At 42.3% G+C, this 13,927-nt stretch overlaps 1 protein-coding gene across 14 annotated transcripts in view; it reads left to right on the top strand.

Moving 5' to 3' along the window:
- The window catches only part of RPN2 (ribophorin II), a 60,431-nt gene that overhangs the window by 23,988 nt on the left and 22,516 nt on the right, over positions 1 to 13,927 (top strand). For 10 of the 14 annotated variants that reach the window (XR_013399858.1, XR_013399860.1, XM_077951707.1 and 7 more), the window contains 3 exons: positions 1,732 to 1,908; positions 5,124 to 5,242; positions 8,492 to 8,597. Coding sequence is in view for 12 of the 14 variants with exons in the window: in XM_077951707.1 (XP_077807833.1) it covers positions 1,732 to 1,908; positions 5,124 to 5,242; positions 8,492 to 8,597 (402 nt within the window). In the remaining 2 variants the exon portion in view is untranslated. The remainder of the gene's footprint in view (positions 1 to 1,731; positions 1,909 to 5,123; positions 5,243 to 8,491; positions 8,598 to 13,927) is intronic. The other 4 variants (XM_077951713.1, XM_028828407.2, XM_077951712.1 and 1 more) reach the window with 1 other exon arrangement.

The following is a 13,927-nucleotide window of genomic DNA, read 5'->3' on the forward strand; positions in this document are numbered from 1 at the left end:
AAATTTTAGGAGGAGAGATTTGGGTTTTAAGTGAGAACTTTTCATTTCTTTATGCATTACAAGTTTTGTGCCAAGTTTCTTTAAGTAAATAATTATCTGTCTTGGATAATTGGAATTAATTTCATATTTTCTCCAGAGGATATGGTCAAATAAGTTATTCAAGTGTTTACATTCTTTTTGTGTCTCTTCCTTTGTCCTAAGTGTAGCAGGTCTAGAAATATACTCCCTTTTAATTTCTGTTATGGGTGAAAGTGCAAGAGTGTGGGGTCTTGGGGTACAGATTGTTTGCTGATTGTCCTATACACAGTAAAGTAGATGAATTAATGGTATTGTACATATACAACTTAAACATTTTCTTCCTTTATTTCCAAGCTGCTGCTAACCAGGTACTTGGCTGGAGTAATTTCGCTGTCACTGCTTTTGACACAACAGTTCTGGTGAACAGTCACCCATTTTAACATGTCAGCAGCCTAGTAATGGAAAATTGTAATTGGTCCAATGAAAGAAAATTCTTTCATGTTGACTGTGAATAACACTGTCAGGAATAAGAGAGCTCTTTGGTTGGATGGTAGATTTTAAAAAACAAAACTGATTGAAGGGGAAAATGTTTCCTCCTAAGCAAACAACCTCCAGAATTTTAGTAATGCCTTTTAGGTTCCACTTTTTTTAAAAAAACTGCTTTTAGTTTTCTCCTCTAAGCAGCCCATTAGTTCTTAATGGAGAGTTATTTTAGTTTCTTTTTAATGTACATTTTAGCTATAACGTTTGGTCTTATAAATAAAAACTTTGCCTCAATGTACTACTTACAAGTAGGTTGGGAGGAAAGGTAGCTTAGCTGGGAGGATAATGGGAACCAGGAAAGAACAGATGTTCTTGCAGAAGGACTTCGGAGACAAACAATCCTACAATTGAATGTTGGTCTTGCTAATGTTGTTGTAACTTGCAGAAGTTACTTAGCCTCCTTTAGCCTCAGTTTCGTTTTTTGGGAAACATTGATAATAGCAGTCTTTTATAGTTTTTGTCAAAATTTGAATTAATGCATGTAAGCACCTATCATGATGCCTGGCGTATATAGACATTTAACAAATAATTACTATTATGTGTATTTCATAATATAGTTTCATATCTCAGTAGTTATCTGGAATTACCCTGCATTTGTGTAGTAAGCATTATTATGATTTTTTTTTCAGACAGTCTTTCTCTGTCGTCCAGGTTGGAGTGCAGTGGTGCGATCTTGGCTCACTGCAACCTCCGCCTCCCGGGTTCAAGCAGTTCTCGTGCCTCAGCCTCCTGAGTAGATGGGATTATAGGCGCATGCCACCATGCCTGGCTAATTTTGGTATTTTTAGTAGAGATGGGGTTTTTCACTATGTTGGCCAGACTGGTCTCGAACTCCTGACCTCAAGTGATCCACCCGCCTTGGCCTCCCAAAGTGCTGGGATTATAGGCATGAGTCTCCGTGCCTGGCCTGTATAGTAAGCACTTATTAAATAACTGACAAATCATGAATTTCAGTTTATAACGGAAGATGGGAAAAAAACAACCACATCCAAGTTCTAAGTTTAAATGCAGAATATTTGTGTTTTCTCCATCTACGAATTTGGATCATTGACCAAAAGACCTCCCATGTGAACACCTGAAACAGATAAGGAGTGACTTTCCTCTACAGCAGTGGCCCTCCCACCTTCCCAGCAGAGGAAGAGAAACGGCTGCATTTCATGTTTCTTTCAGGATCAGGTCATCCAGCTGATGAACGCAATCTTCAGCAAGAAGAACTTTGAGTCCCTCTCCGAAGCCTTCAGCGTGGCCTCTGCGGCTGCTGTACTTTCCCATAATCGCTACCACGTGCCGGTTGTGGTTGTGCCCGAGGGCTCTGCTTCCGACACTCACGAACAGGCTATCCTGAGGGTAAGACATTCATCCCCAAAGTGTGCCTCTCTGATTGTCATTCCTAGTGGAAGGCTTTCAGAAATCGGGACTATGGTCACAGCCAATTGTAGCCTTTACAAGGACATACCCATTAAATGGAGGGCAAGGCTCATTTCCCTGAGCCTTGAAATGGAGACGTGACCACTGGGTGAACTAGCCACAGAACCCTTCAACTCTATTTAAAAAAATTTTTTTTTCCTGGAGGATTTTTAATTTTTATTTTTATTGCTTTTTTTGAGACAGAGTCTTGCTCTGTCACCCAGGCTGGAGAGTAGTGGCATGACTTTGGTTCACTGCTGCCTCCACCTCCTGGTTTCAAGTGATTCTTGTGCCTCAGTCTCCCAAGTAGCTGGGATCACAGGCACACACCACCATGCCTGGCTAATTTTTGTATTTTTAGTAGAGATGGAGTTTTGCCATGATGGCCAGGCTGGCCTTGAACTAGCCTCCCAAAGTGCTGAGATTACAGGTATGAGCCACCATGCCTGGCCTCTCCCTAGAGGATTTTAAATAGTACAGGCTTGGCTGGGCGTAGTGGCTCACGCCTGTAATCCCAGCACTTTGAGAGGCCGAGGCGGGCGGATCACGAGGTCAAGAGATTGAGACCATCTTGGCCAATATGGTGAAACCCCGTCTCTACTAAGAATACAAAAATTAGCAGGGCATGGTGGCGGGCACCTGTAGTCCCAGCTACTCAGGAGGCTGAGGCAGGAGAATCGCTTGAACCTGGGAGGCGGAGGTTGCAGTGAGCCGAGATTGCGGCACTGCACTCTAGCCTGGTGACAGAGCGAGACCCTGTCTCAAAAAAAAAAAAAAAAAAGGCCGGGCGTGGTGGCTCACGCCTGTAATCCCAGCACTTTGGGAGGCCGAGGTGGGCGGATCACAAGGTCAGGAGATCGAGACCATGGTGAAACCCCGTCTCTACTAAAAATAGAAAAAATTAGCCGGGCGCAGGGGCGGGCACCTGTAGTCCCAGCTACTCGGGAGGCTGAGGCAGGAGAATGGCGTGAACCCGGGAGGCGGAGCTTGCAGTGAGCCGAGATTGCGCCACTGCACTCCAGCCTGGGTGACAGAGCGAGACTCCGTCTCAAAAAAAAAAAAAGTACAGGCTTTCAATAAGTGCAGGAATATTGCATTTCTAGGCCTGTAACTCCAGATGTATAGAGAAGTCTTGCTTCTAAAATGTTTTTCCCAATACCAAACTTTCTTTGTCGTATTTTTTTGTTTTGTTTTGTTTTTTTGGACAGGGTCTCGCTGTATCATGCAGGCTGGGGTGCTGTGGCACGATCATGGCCCACTGCAGCATAGACTTCCTCCAGTACCCAAATTTTCTAACTATATTATTTTACAACAGCTGTTTTAATTCTCAAGTAATTCTGGTGTTTATGGTTGATCAGTTCTCTTCTTCCCTGGTCCTGATGGGATATCTTTTTGCCTCTTTTTTTTTTTTTTTTTTTTTTTTTGAGACGGAGTCTCGCTCTGTCACCCAGGCTGGAGTGCAGTGGCCGGATCTCAGCTCACTGCAAGCTCCGCCTCCCGGGTTCACGCCATTCTCCTGCCTCAGCCTCCCGAGTAGCTGGGACTACAGGCGCCTGCCACCTCGCCCGGCTAAGTTTTTTGTATTTTTAGTAGAGACGGGGTTTCACTGTGTTAGCCAGGATGGTCTCGATCTCCTGACCTCGTGATCCGCCCGTCTCGGCCTCCCAAAGTGCTGGGATTACAGGCTTGAGCCACCGCGCCCGGCCGCCATCTTTTTGCCTCTTTATAGCACAGTCCTCCCTTTCACTCAGCAGTAAGCATAGACTTCTCCTTTGTGTTAACTCTTTGAACAGAGCAAATGCACAGATCTTGAATATGCTTAGAACTTTCATCTCAAATGAGGCATTTTGTTGCTGTTGTTTGGGAACCAGTGATAAGCTAAGATCTTCATGAGAAATTAGCATTTTATTTTTATGTCTAAGTGTTGGGTTTCCACTTAGGACAGTCCTGTCTGTCCCATTAGATCTACTTTGGTGGCCCCTGCAGATAGCCTCCTGAGTGAGTACCCTGTTCTTCAAAATTGCCCATTTTCTCTCTACATACAACTTGTATACCCTCAACAAAGACTTGGGTAGAAAGTAACCCGATGAACATAGTTTGCTATGAGTCAAGAGGGGCTAAGAGGACAAAGTGGAAAAATAATTGACTCGGAAACTAAATAGATGGTTTGAGTCCTGGCTCAACTACTTAACCGGCCATGTGACCTTTGGCAGTCCCTTAACCTCTTATGGCTTGTTTCTTCACCTGTGCAATAAGGATTATTCTATCTGTGTCATACTATTGATAGGAGAATATATGTAAAGGGCCTAGCCTGGTATATGCATGTAGTTGACTTTCAACAAATGATAGTTATTAATGTTATCCATATTTCTTTAATTTTCCCATTGCTGGTACCATCCTAAAGTATTTTTCTGGCTGATTTATTTATTTATTTGTTTGGTAGAGACAAGGTCTCACTGTGTTGCCCAGGCTGGTCCCAAACTCCTAGCCTTAAATGATAATCACTCCCATCTCAGCCTCCCAAAGTACTGCAGTTACAGGCGTGAGCCACTGCACCCAGCCTGGCTGAGACATTTATTTTTTTCTTTTTCAGAGACAGGGTTTCCCTCTGTTTCCCAGGCTGGAGTATAGTGGCACAGTCATAGCTCATGCTAACTCTTGGGCTCAAGCAATCCTCCTGCCTCAACCTCTTCAGTATCTGGGACTATAAGCACATGACACCATGCCCAGCTAATTTTTTAGTTTAAAAAACCTTTTTTTTTTTTTTTTTTTAGTAGAAACGGCGTCTTGCCATGTTGCCCACGTTGGTCTTGAACTCCTGGCATCAAGTGATCCTCCTGACTCAGCCTCCCAAAGCACTGCAATTACAGGCATGAGCCACCATGCCCAGTCTGATAAATTCTTTTAAAGATTCTGTAGCAGAGTGGATAGAATAGGGAATCAGAAAGAAGGAAATATATTGACCAGGTGTGGTGACTCACACCTGTAATAATCCATTTTAGGATTAGGCAGCAGACCCAAGGTCTGTGAAGATTTCCCAAAGCAGGGGTTTGCTCTCCTGCAGAGCTTACAACCTATAGATAAAGCACCCCAGTAACAAAATTCTCTGCTCCTGTAGCCTTTGTTGTAACAAATAATTTTTTATTTATTTCCAGTTGCAAGTCACCAATGTTTTGTCTCAGCCTCTGACTCAGGCCACTGTTAAACTAGAACATGCTAAATCCGTTGCTTCCAGAGCCACTGTCCTCCAGAAGACATCCTTCACCCCTATAGGGTAAGTCTTGGCCATGTTTTGGCAGGGCGCTGACCTCTTTGTTTTGGAAAGTTAGCCTGCAGCCAGTGTAACAGATTAATATAGATGTCACCATGATCATAAAACCAAATTTACCGAAGTTTCAGTTAGGTAAATTTGATCTACTAGTATCAAAAGCCTACAATTAAATATAAGAAAATGATTTTTAAAATGAAGATCATTTGGTTTTACTGTTTCATTCTCTATTTCTAGTTGGCTCTGTCTTGTGATATAAGTAGCTATTTTAAAATTTAATATTTATCGATTTTTTTCTGATAAATGTTTATTATAGGAAAAATACAGAAAAGCACAAAAAAGAAAATGTAACTCACCCATAATTCTACCATTCAGAGATAACTTTTGCTAACTTTTTTTTTTTTTTTTTTTGAGCCGGAGTTTTGCTCTTGTTGCCCAGACTGGAGTGCAATGGTGCAATCTCAGCTCACCACAAACTCTGCCTCCTGGATTCAAGCAATTCTCCTGCCTCAGCCTTCCGACTAGCTGGGATTACAGGTGCCCGCCACCATGCCTGGCTAATTTTTTGTATTTTTAGTAGAGACAGGGTTTCACCATGTTGGCCAGGATGGTTTCGAACTCCTGACCTCAAGTGATCCACCCACCTCGGCCTTCCAAAGTGCTGGGATTACAGGTGTGAGCCATTGCACCTGGCCTTTTTAAAAAATTTTTTTAAAAATTAGAGATGGGGGCCGGGTGTAGTGGCTCACGCCTGCAATCCCAGCACTTTGGGAGGCCGAGGTGGGTGGATCACTTGAGGTCAGGAGTTCAAAAACAGCCTGGTCAACACGGCGAAAACCCATCTCTACTAAAAATACAAAAAATTAGACGTCGTGGCGCATGCCTATAGTCCCAGCTACTTCGGAGGCTGAGGCAAGAGAATCGCTTCAACCCGGGTGGCAGAGGTTGGCAGTGAGCTGAGATGGCACCATTGCTCTCCAGCCTGGGTGACAGTGAGGTTCCATCTCTATTTAAAAAAAAAAAAAAAAAATCAGGATATGCTTTATATGTAACAATGTGCCACAAACTTCTTTTTTTTTTTTTTGAGGCAGAGTCTCGCTCTGTCCCCCAGGCTGGAGTGCAGTGGCACGATCTTGGCTCACTACAAGCTCCGCCTCCTGGGTTCACACCATTCTCCTGCCTCAGCCTCCTGAGTAGCTGGGACTACAGGCGCCTGCCACCATGCCTGGCTAATTTTTTGTATTTTTAGTAGAGATGGGGTTTCACCATGTTAGCCAGGATGGTCTCAATCTCCTGACCTCGTGATCCACCCACCTCGGCCTCCCAAACACAAACTTCTTTTTATAGGATTAAATATTCTTTTACAATTTTTTTTTTTTTTTGAGATGGAGTTTTCTTCTTGTTGCCCAGGCTGGAGTGCAATGGTGTGTTCTCGGCTCATTGCAATCTCTACCTCCCAGGTTCAAATGATTCTCCTACCTCAGCCTCCTGAGTAGCTGGGATTACAGGCACCCGCCACCACACCTGGCTAATTTTTGTATTTTCAGTAGAGATGGGGTTTTATCATGTTGGCCAGGCTGGTCTCTAACTGCCTCAGCGTCCCCAGTGGCTGGGATTACAGGCATGTGACCTCAGGTGCTCCTCCCACCTCAGCCTCCAAAGTGCTGGGATTACATGTGTGAGCCACCATGTCCGGCCTTTACAATGATTTTCAATGACTGCATATTATTGCTATGTAATTTTTTAAAAACTAAGGCCCAATTTACTGGGTATGGTGGCTCGCCTGTAGTTCCGGCTACTTGGGAGGCTGAGGTGGGAAGATCGCTTGAGGCTGGGAGGTCTAGGCTGTAGTGAGCCATGATCATATCATATCATTCTAGCCTGGGTGACAGAGAGAGACTCTGTCTCAAAAACAAAAACAAAAAATTAAAGGTAAAGCTGGGCACAGTAGCAGGTACTTGTAGTCCCAGCTACTTGGAGGTTGAGGCAGGAAGATCATTTGAACTGAGGAGCTTAAGATCAGTCTGGGCAACATAGTAAGACCTGTCTCTAAAAGAAAAAAATTAAGGGTCAATTTTTATATGAATTAGTGTTTTTCCCAGCTAACTGCTTTTTTTTTTTTTTTTTTTTTTTGAGACAGTCTCACTCTGTTGCCCAGGCTGGAGTGCAGTGGCATGATCTCAGTTCACTGCAACTTCTGCCTCCCAGGTACAAAGAATTCTCCTGCCTCAGTCTCCCAATTAGCTGGAATTACAGGCACCCGCCACCACACCCGGCTAATTTTTTTTTATTTGTAGTAGGGATGGGGTTTCACCATGTTGCCCAGGCTGGTTTTGAACCCCTGACCAAAAGTGACCCGCCTGCCTCGGCCTCCCAAAGTGCTGGGATTACAGGCGTGAGCCACTGGCCCTGTATGGAACTTTTTGAAGTGTTAAATTAGTTTGTAAGTTATTGAGATCAGGAGTTTTCAATTTTAGAGAGAAAATGCATTTCTTAATCATAAGCATGGAAAGGTCGAAATTATACCAAAAAATTAGCCACAATTATACTATTGTACACCAACCTCTTTGTACATTTTGGAGTATTTTCTTCTACATTTTTGTTGTTGTCATTGTGAAACATAATTGGGATCATACTGTAAAAAAAACTTCCCAATTTTACATTACACTGTGGAAAGCTACCAGAAGGAGTTTGAATTTTAGGAGTGATGGGAGTAACAAAGGAAAAGAAAATGTAGGAAACCTAGAGGTGTTCATTTTAGATACTTTTCTCCACATTCCAATCTGTGATTAAGCATGAGGATTGGGCACGGTGGCTCACGCCCCAGCCTGCACTTAGGGAGGCTGAGGCGTGTGGATCACTTGATCTCAGGACCCTGTCTCTACAAAAAAACCCCAAAATTATCTGGTCGTGATGGGGTGTGCCTGCCGTCCCAACTTTTGGGGAGGCTGAGGTGGGAGGATCAATTGAGCCTAGGAGTTTGAGGCTGTGGTGAGCTGTGATCGCGCCACTGTACTCCAGCCTGGGTGACAGAGTGAGAACCTGTCTCAAAATAAAATAAAAGTGACAACCTGTCTCAAAATAAATAAAATAAAACAAAATAAGCATGAGATTGCCCAAGTGAGGTGGGAAGTCAAAAAGGTAGGGAGTGGGCTAGCCTTGAACAGTCTTCAGGAGACATTTTGTAGCTCCTGTTTGTTATATCCATGACTTTCCTACCTGAGTTCTTGCTAAGCCCATTGTCATTCTTAACAGGGATGTTTTTGAACTAAACTTCATGAACGTCAAATTTTCCAGTGGTTATTATGACTTCCTTGTCAAAGTTGAAGGTGACAACCGTTACATTGCAAATACCGTAGAGGTAGGTGTTTTTCTTTCCTTCCCATTGCCATGTTAGTATATCCAAGGAAATGGCCACACTGACACTGTATTAATCGTCTGGTCCATTGAGTTTTATCTACAACCAAGCTAATGCGTTTATGTGGAGCGAGAGCTGCGTTCAATCTTTGCTGTTTGACAGGCTTAGCCAAGGCAGTAACTCAAGAACTTGGTCATAGTGAATTTTATTTTATTTGTAAGTTTTTCATTTTCCATTATAATTTAGCATTACTATCTTACATGAAATTTAGTTAGTGGAAAAAATAAAAATCACCCATAATTCCACCGAGGCTTAAACTCTTAAAGTGTTTTGTGTGATAGGCTTTGGTGGGTTTAGAAAAGTGCTTGATGCCAAGTAGATGACAAAAAGCATCAAATGACACATATATAACACTATAATGAAGCTATTTGGATAAAGGATAAAAGAAAATCGGTAATCTTTTATAATGAACTGTGTTTCAGATGTTTAGCTAACTCTAGCTGGGTTAAAGGTCAAAGTAGCTTTAAGGATAGAAAGCCTTATATACCTGATGCTTTGTGGGAATGAGGTAGTTCACATGAGTATTTTTCCCAGCTAATTGAAATTTACCCCATCTGGCACCGTGGCTTTCATTGTAATCTTTTTAGATAGAAGTTTATTTAAGATGAGTTACACATTTTCCTACTTTCTTACTTCCAATTTAAGATGGTTTCTTTGTCTTTCATGACCTTGATGCTTGAAGAGAACTGGCTCTCAATTTGTAGAATGTCTCTCAGTTTGTGTTTGTGTGATGTTTCTTCATGATCGGATTCGGGTCATGCATTTTCCTCAGTTCTATCCCAAAAGTAATGCTCTGCCCTACTCAGAGCATGAAGTATATGATGTTGATATGTCTCATTACAGGTAATGTTAACCTTGATCACTTGAGTAAGGTGATTGTGTGCTAGGTTTCTCTGCTGTAAAGTTGCTGTTTTTCTGCTTGTATTTAAGTGTCTTGTGGGGTGATACTTTGAGACTCTGTAAGGATCTTCATGATCTTGTCTGTAATAGTTATTACTGTGGTGTTTGCCAAAGGGTGATTTTCTCTTTCATTGGTTCTACATTTTTAAAATTGGAATACTGTAAGAAAATAACTGTTTTTTATCCTGTTTATTTATTTATAACTATAATAATTCTTTATCGTAACATGTTTGTAATGTAATATATTATCTATAATTCATATGTTTACAATAATTGCATCATGGATATTTATTTTACTATATACATTGTGATCCATGACTGTCATTTATCTTGTTGCTCATTTTATCCTAGGTTTGGCCTTTGGAGAGCTCCTCAAATTGGCTCCTGTGACACTTGCTTTCTTTTAATGACAGAATTAACAGCTAGAAAGTTTGACCTTTTCAAAAATGGGGCATTACTTCCCATAGATAGATTCAACACTTGCATTTAAAGTTTGGCAGAAAGGAAGATGTTTTCTGGAACTCGAATCTGTCCACCTCATGTGTTGACCTTTTAAGCATGAGACATCTGATCTTAGTCCGTTCACTATGGATAGAAACTATTGTAGAGTGTGCCTTGATCCTTTCAAATCCACATTCTTTTAATGTTAGTTTCCTACGTTAAGAGGACGTATTTGCAACTGAACATATTAAAAGGAAAGTTCTTTTTTTTTTTTTTTTCTTGAAACCTCTTCTTCCCTCTACTGCCAGTCCATCTTAAATGCCAGGCTTATACCTCACAGTTCTAAACCCCTTCCTTTCTTGTGACTTCTACCTTCTAGTCAGTTACCAGGTCCTATTGATCCCACCTCTGATTGTCTTTTCCATGAGTCTTTTGTTGTTACAGTCACCAAATTACTCTTTTCTCCATATTCGTACCAATATTTGATATTTTTAGGTTTTGGTAATCTGATGCATATGAAAAGGTATCTTGTTTTAATGTCTTTCCTTGGTTACTGGTAAAGTTAAACATCTTTTTTTGTATTTATTAGCCAATTAGGTTTCCTTTCTAGTGAATTGTTTCATATCTTTGCCTGGTTTTCTTTTGGTTTGTTAGTCTTATTACTGATTTTTAGGAGTGATATATGTTTAGTTGTGAGCATAGGATATCTTCCCCTAGAATTGCTTTATGGCATCTCTTGATGCACAAAATTTAATTTTAATGAAGCTTAATTTAAGCATCTTTTCCTGGGGCCAGGTGAGGTGGCTCATGCCTATAATCCCAGCAGTTTCGGAGGCTGAGGTGGGTGGATCACTTGAGGCCAGGAGTTCAAGAGCAGCCTGGCCAATATAGCAAAATCCTGGCTCTACTGAAAATACAAAAATTAGCCAGGCGTGGTGGCACGCACCTGTAATCCCAGCTACTTGGGAGGCTGAAGCAGGAGAATCACTTGAACCTGAGAGGCGGAGGTTGCAGTGAGCCAAAATCACACCACCGCACTCCAGCCTGGGCAACAGAGCGAGACTCTGTCTCAAAAAAATAAGTAAATAAATAAAATATAAGTTTTTTGCTAGTCTGTGTTTTTTGTGTCTTCTTTAAGATGATCCTGTGCTACCCCAAAGTCAAAAAGATATTCTCCAGTTTTTTCTTTTTTCTTTTTATTTATTTTTGAGACAGAGTCTCACTCTGTCACTCAGGCTAGAGTATAGTGGCGCGATCTTGGCTCACTGCAACCTCTGCCTCCCGGGTTCAAGCAGTTCTCCTGCCTCAGCCTCCCAAGTAGCTGGGACTACAGGTATGTGCCACCACACCCGGCTAATTTTTGCATTTTTAGTAGATACAGGGTTTTGCCGTTTTGGCCAGGCTGGTCTCCAACTCTTGGCCTCCCAAAGTGTTGGGATTACAGGCGTGAGCCACTGCACCTGGCCCTCCAGTGTCTTCTGAACAGTTTTTAAGTTGTTTTCCCCTTATATTTGAGGCTTCGGTCTATCCGAAGTTCATTTTTGTTGCTGTAGTATTTTACACCCTGTCTATAGTTGTACTTATTCATTATATTACCATTGTTTATATGCATTGCTTTTTCTTTTTCTTTTTTTTTCTTTTTTTTTTTTTTTTTTGAGACAAGGTCTCATTTTACCATCCAGGCTGGAGTGCACTGGTGTGATCATGTCTCACTGCAGCCTTGACCTACTGGGCTCAGGTGATCCTCCCACCTCAACCTGCCAGGTAGCTGGGACTACAGGCATGTACCACCATGCCAGCTAATTTTTGTATTTTTTTCTAGAGACTGGATTTTGCCATGTTGCCCAGGCTGCTCTTGAACTCCTGGGCTCAAGTGATCTGCCCACCTTTGCCTCCCAAAGTACTGGGATTATAGGCGTGAACCACCACCTGCATTGCTTTTTCACTGGGCTGAGAACTCCTATGGATGGAAACTAAATCTTCTTCTTCTTTTTCTTCTTCTTATTTTATTTATTTATTTATTTATTTATTTATTTTGAGACCGTCTCGCTCTGTTGCCAGGCTGGAATGCAGTGGTGCAATCCTGGGTCACTGGAACCTCTGCCTCCCAGGTTCAAGCTATTCTTCTGCCTCAGCCTCCTGAGTAGCTGGGACTACAGGCATGCGCCACCACACCCAGCTAATTTTTGTATTTTTAGTAGAGACGGGGTCTCACCATGTTGGCCAGGATGGTCTTGATCTCTTGACCTTGTGATCCGCCCAGAAGTGCTGGGATTACAGGCGTGAGCCACCATGCCCGGCCTAAATCTTATTTTTTCAGTGCTTGGTTCCCATCTAGCATCACTTAGAGGAAGAACAGGATGGAGTGGTGTAAAGACATTTTCCCACATTGCGGGCCCTTCAGAACTTTGGCAATCTTCCAGACTTAGCTTTTTTTTTTTTTTTTTTTTTTTTGAGACGGAATCGCACTCTGTCGTCCAGGCTGGAGTACAGTGGCACGATCTTGGCTCACTGCAACCTTCGTCTCCGCCTCCTGGGTTCAACTGATTCTCCTGCCTTGGCCTCCTGAGGAGCTGGGATTACAGGTGCACACCACCTTGCCAGGCTAATTTTTTTGTAGTTTTAGTAGAGACGGGGTTTTGCCATGTTGGCCAGGCTGGTCTCAAACTCCTGACCTCAGGTGATCCGCTCCCCCACTCGGCCTCCGAAAGTGCTGGGATTACAGATGTGAGCCACTAGGCCTGGCCGAGACTTAGCTTTTATTTATTGATTTAATAACAGCTTTATTGAGGTATAATTCTCATACCATAAAATTTATCAATTTAAAGTATGTAATTCAGACTGGGCATGAGCCACCATGCTTGTAATCGCAGCACTTTGGGAGACTGAGGTGGGATGATCACTTGAGCCCAGGAGTTAGAGACAAGCATCCCAGCACTTTAGGAGGCTGAGGAGGGAGGATCGCTTGAGTCCAGGAGTTAGAGACAAGCGTCCCAGCACTTTGGGAGGCTGAGGCGGGAGGATCACTTGAGCCCAGGAGTTAGAGACAACTTGGGCAACACAGGGAGATCCCATCTCTACCAAAAATTTAAAAATAAATTAGCCGGGTATCCCAGCTACTTGAGAGGCTGAGGCAAGAGGATCCCTTGAGCCTAGGAGTTTGAGGCTGCAGTGAACTGTGATCACACTACTGCACTCCAGCCTGGACAACAGAGTGAGACCTTGTCTCAAAAAAACAAAAAGACTGAGTGCGTGGCTTATACCTGTAATCCCAGCACTTTGGGAGGCCGAGGCGAGTGGATCGCCTGAGATCAGGAATTCGAGACCAGCCTGGTCAGCATGGTAAAACCCCGTCTCTGCCAAAAAAAAAAAAAAAAACTAAACTAAACTAAACTAGGCAATCCAGTGTTTTTAGTATATTCACAGGCGTGTGCAACCCTTACCAGAATGCCATTCCAGAATATTTTTATCACCCTGGAGAGCAGCGTTATGTCTTTAGTAGTCACTCCCGTTCTCTGCTCCTACTTTCTGCTTTCTTTCTCTCTGGTTGCCTATTTGGGACATTTTGTATAAATGGAATCATACACTATGTTACCTTTTGTGTCTGGCTTTTTTGTTTTTTCACTTAACCTAATACTTTTAAGGTTCTTCCATGTTGTAGCATGTATTAGTACTTTATTTCTTTTTATGGCAAAATAATATTCCATTGTATGGATATATCACATTTTGTTTACCTACTCATTAGTTAATAACATTTGAGGTATTTCTCCTTTTTGGCTCTTATGAGTAATGCTACTGTGAACATTTGTATATAACTTTTTAAACACAGTTCTTTCAGGTGTATGCTTAGGAATAGAATTCTTGCGTCATATGGTAACTCAGTGTTTCACTTTTCAAGAAACAAGTTTTCAAAGCAGCTGTACCATTTTACG

The sequence above is a fragment of the Macaca mulatta genome, chromosome 10 (genome assembly GCF_049350105.2).
Source record: "Macaca mulatta isolate MMU2019108-1 chromosome 10, T2T-MMU8v2.0, whole genome shotgun sequence".
In the NCBI taxonomy this organism is placed as follows: domain Eukaryota; kingdom Metazoa; phylum Chordata; class Mammalia; order Primates; family Cercopithecidae; genus Macaca; species Macaca mulatta.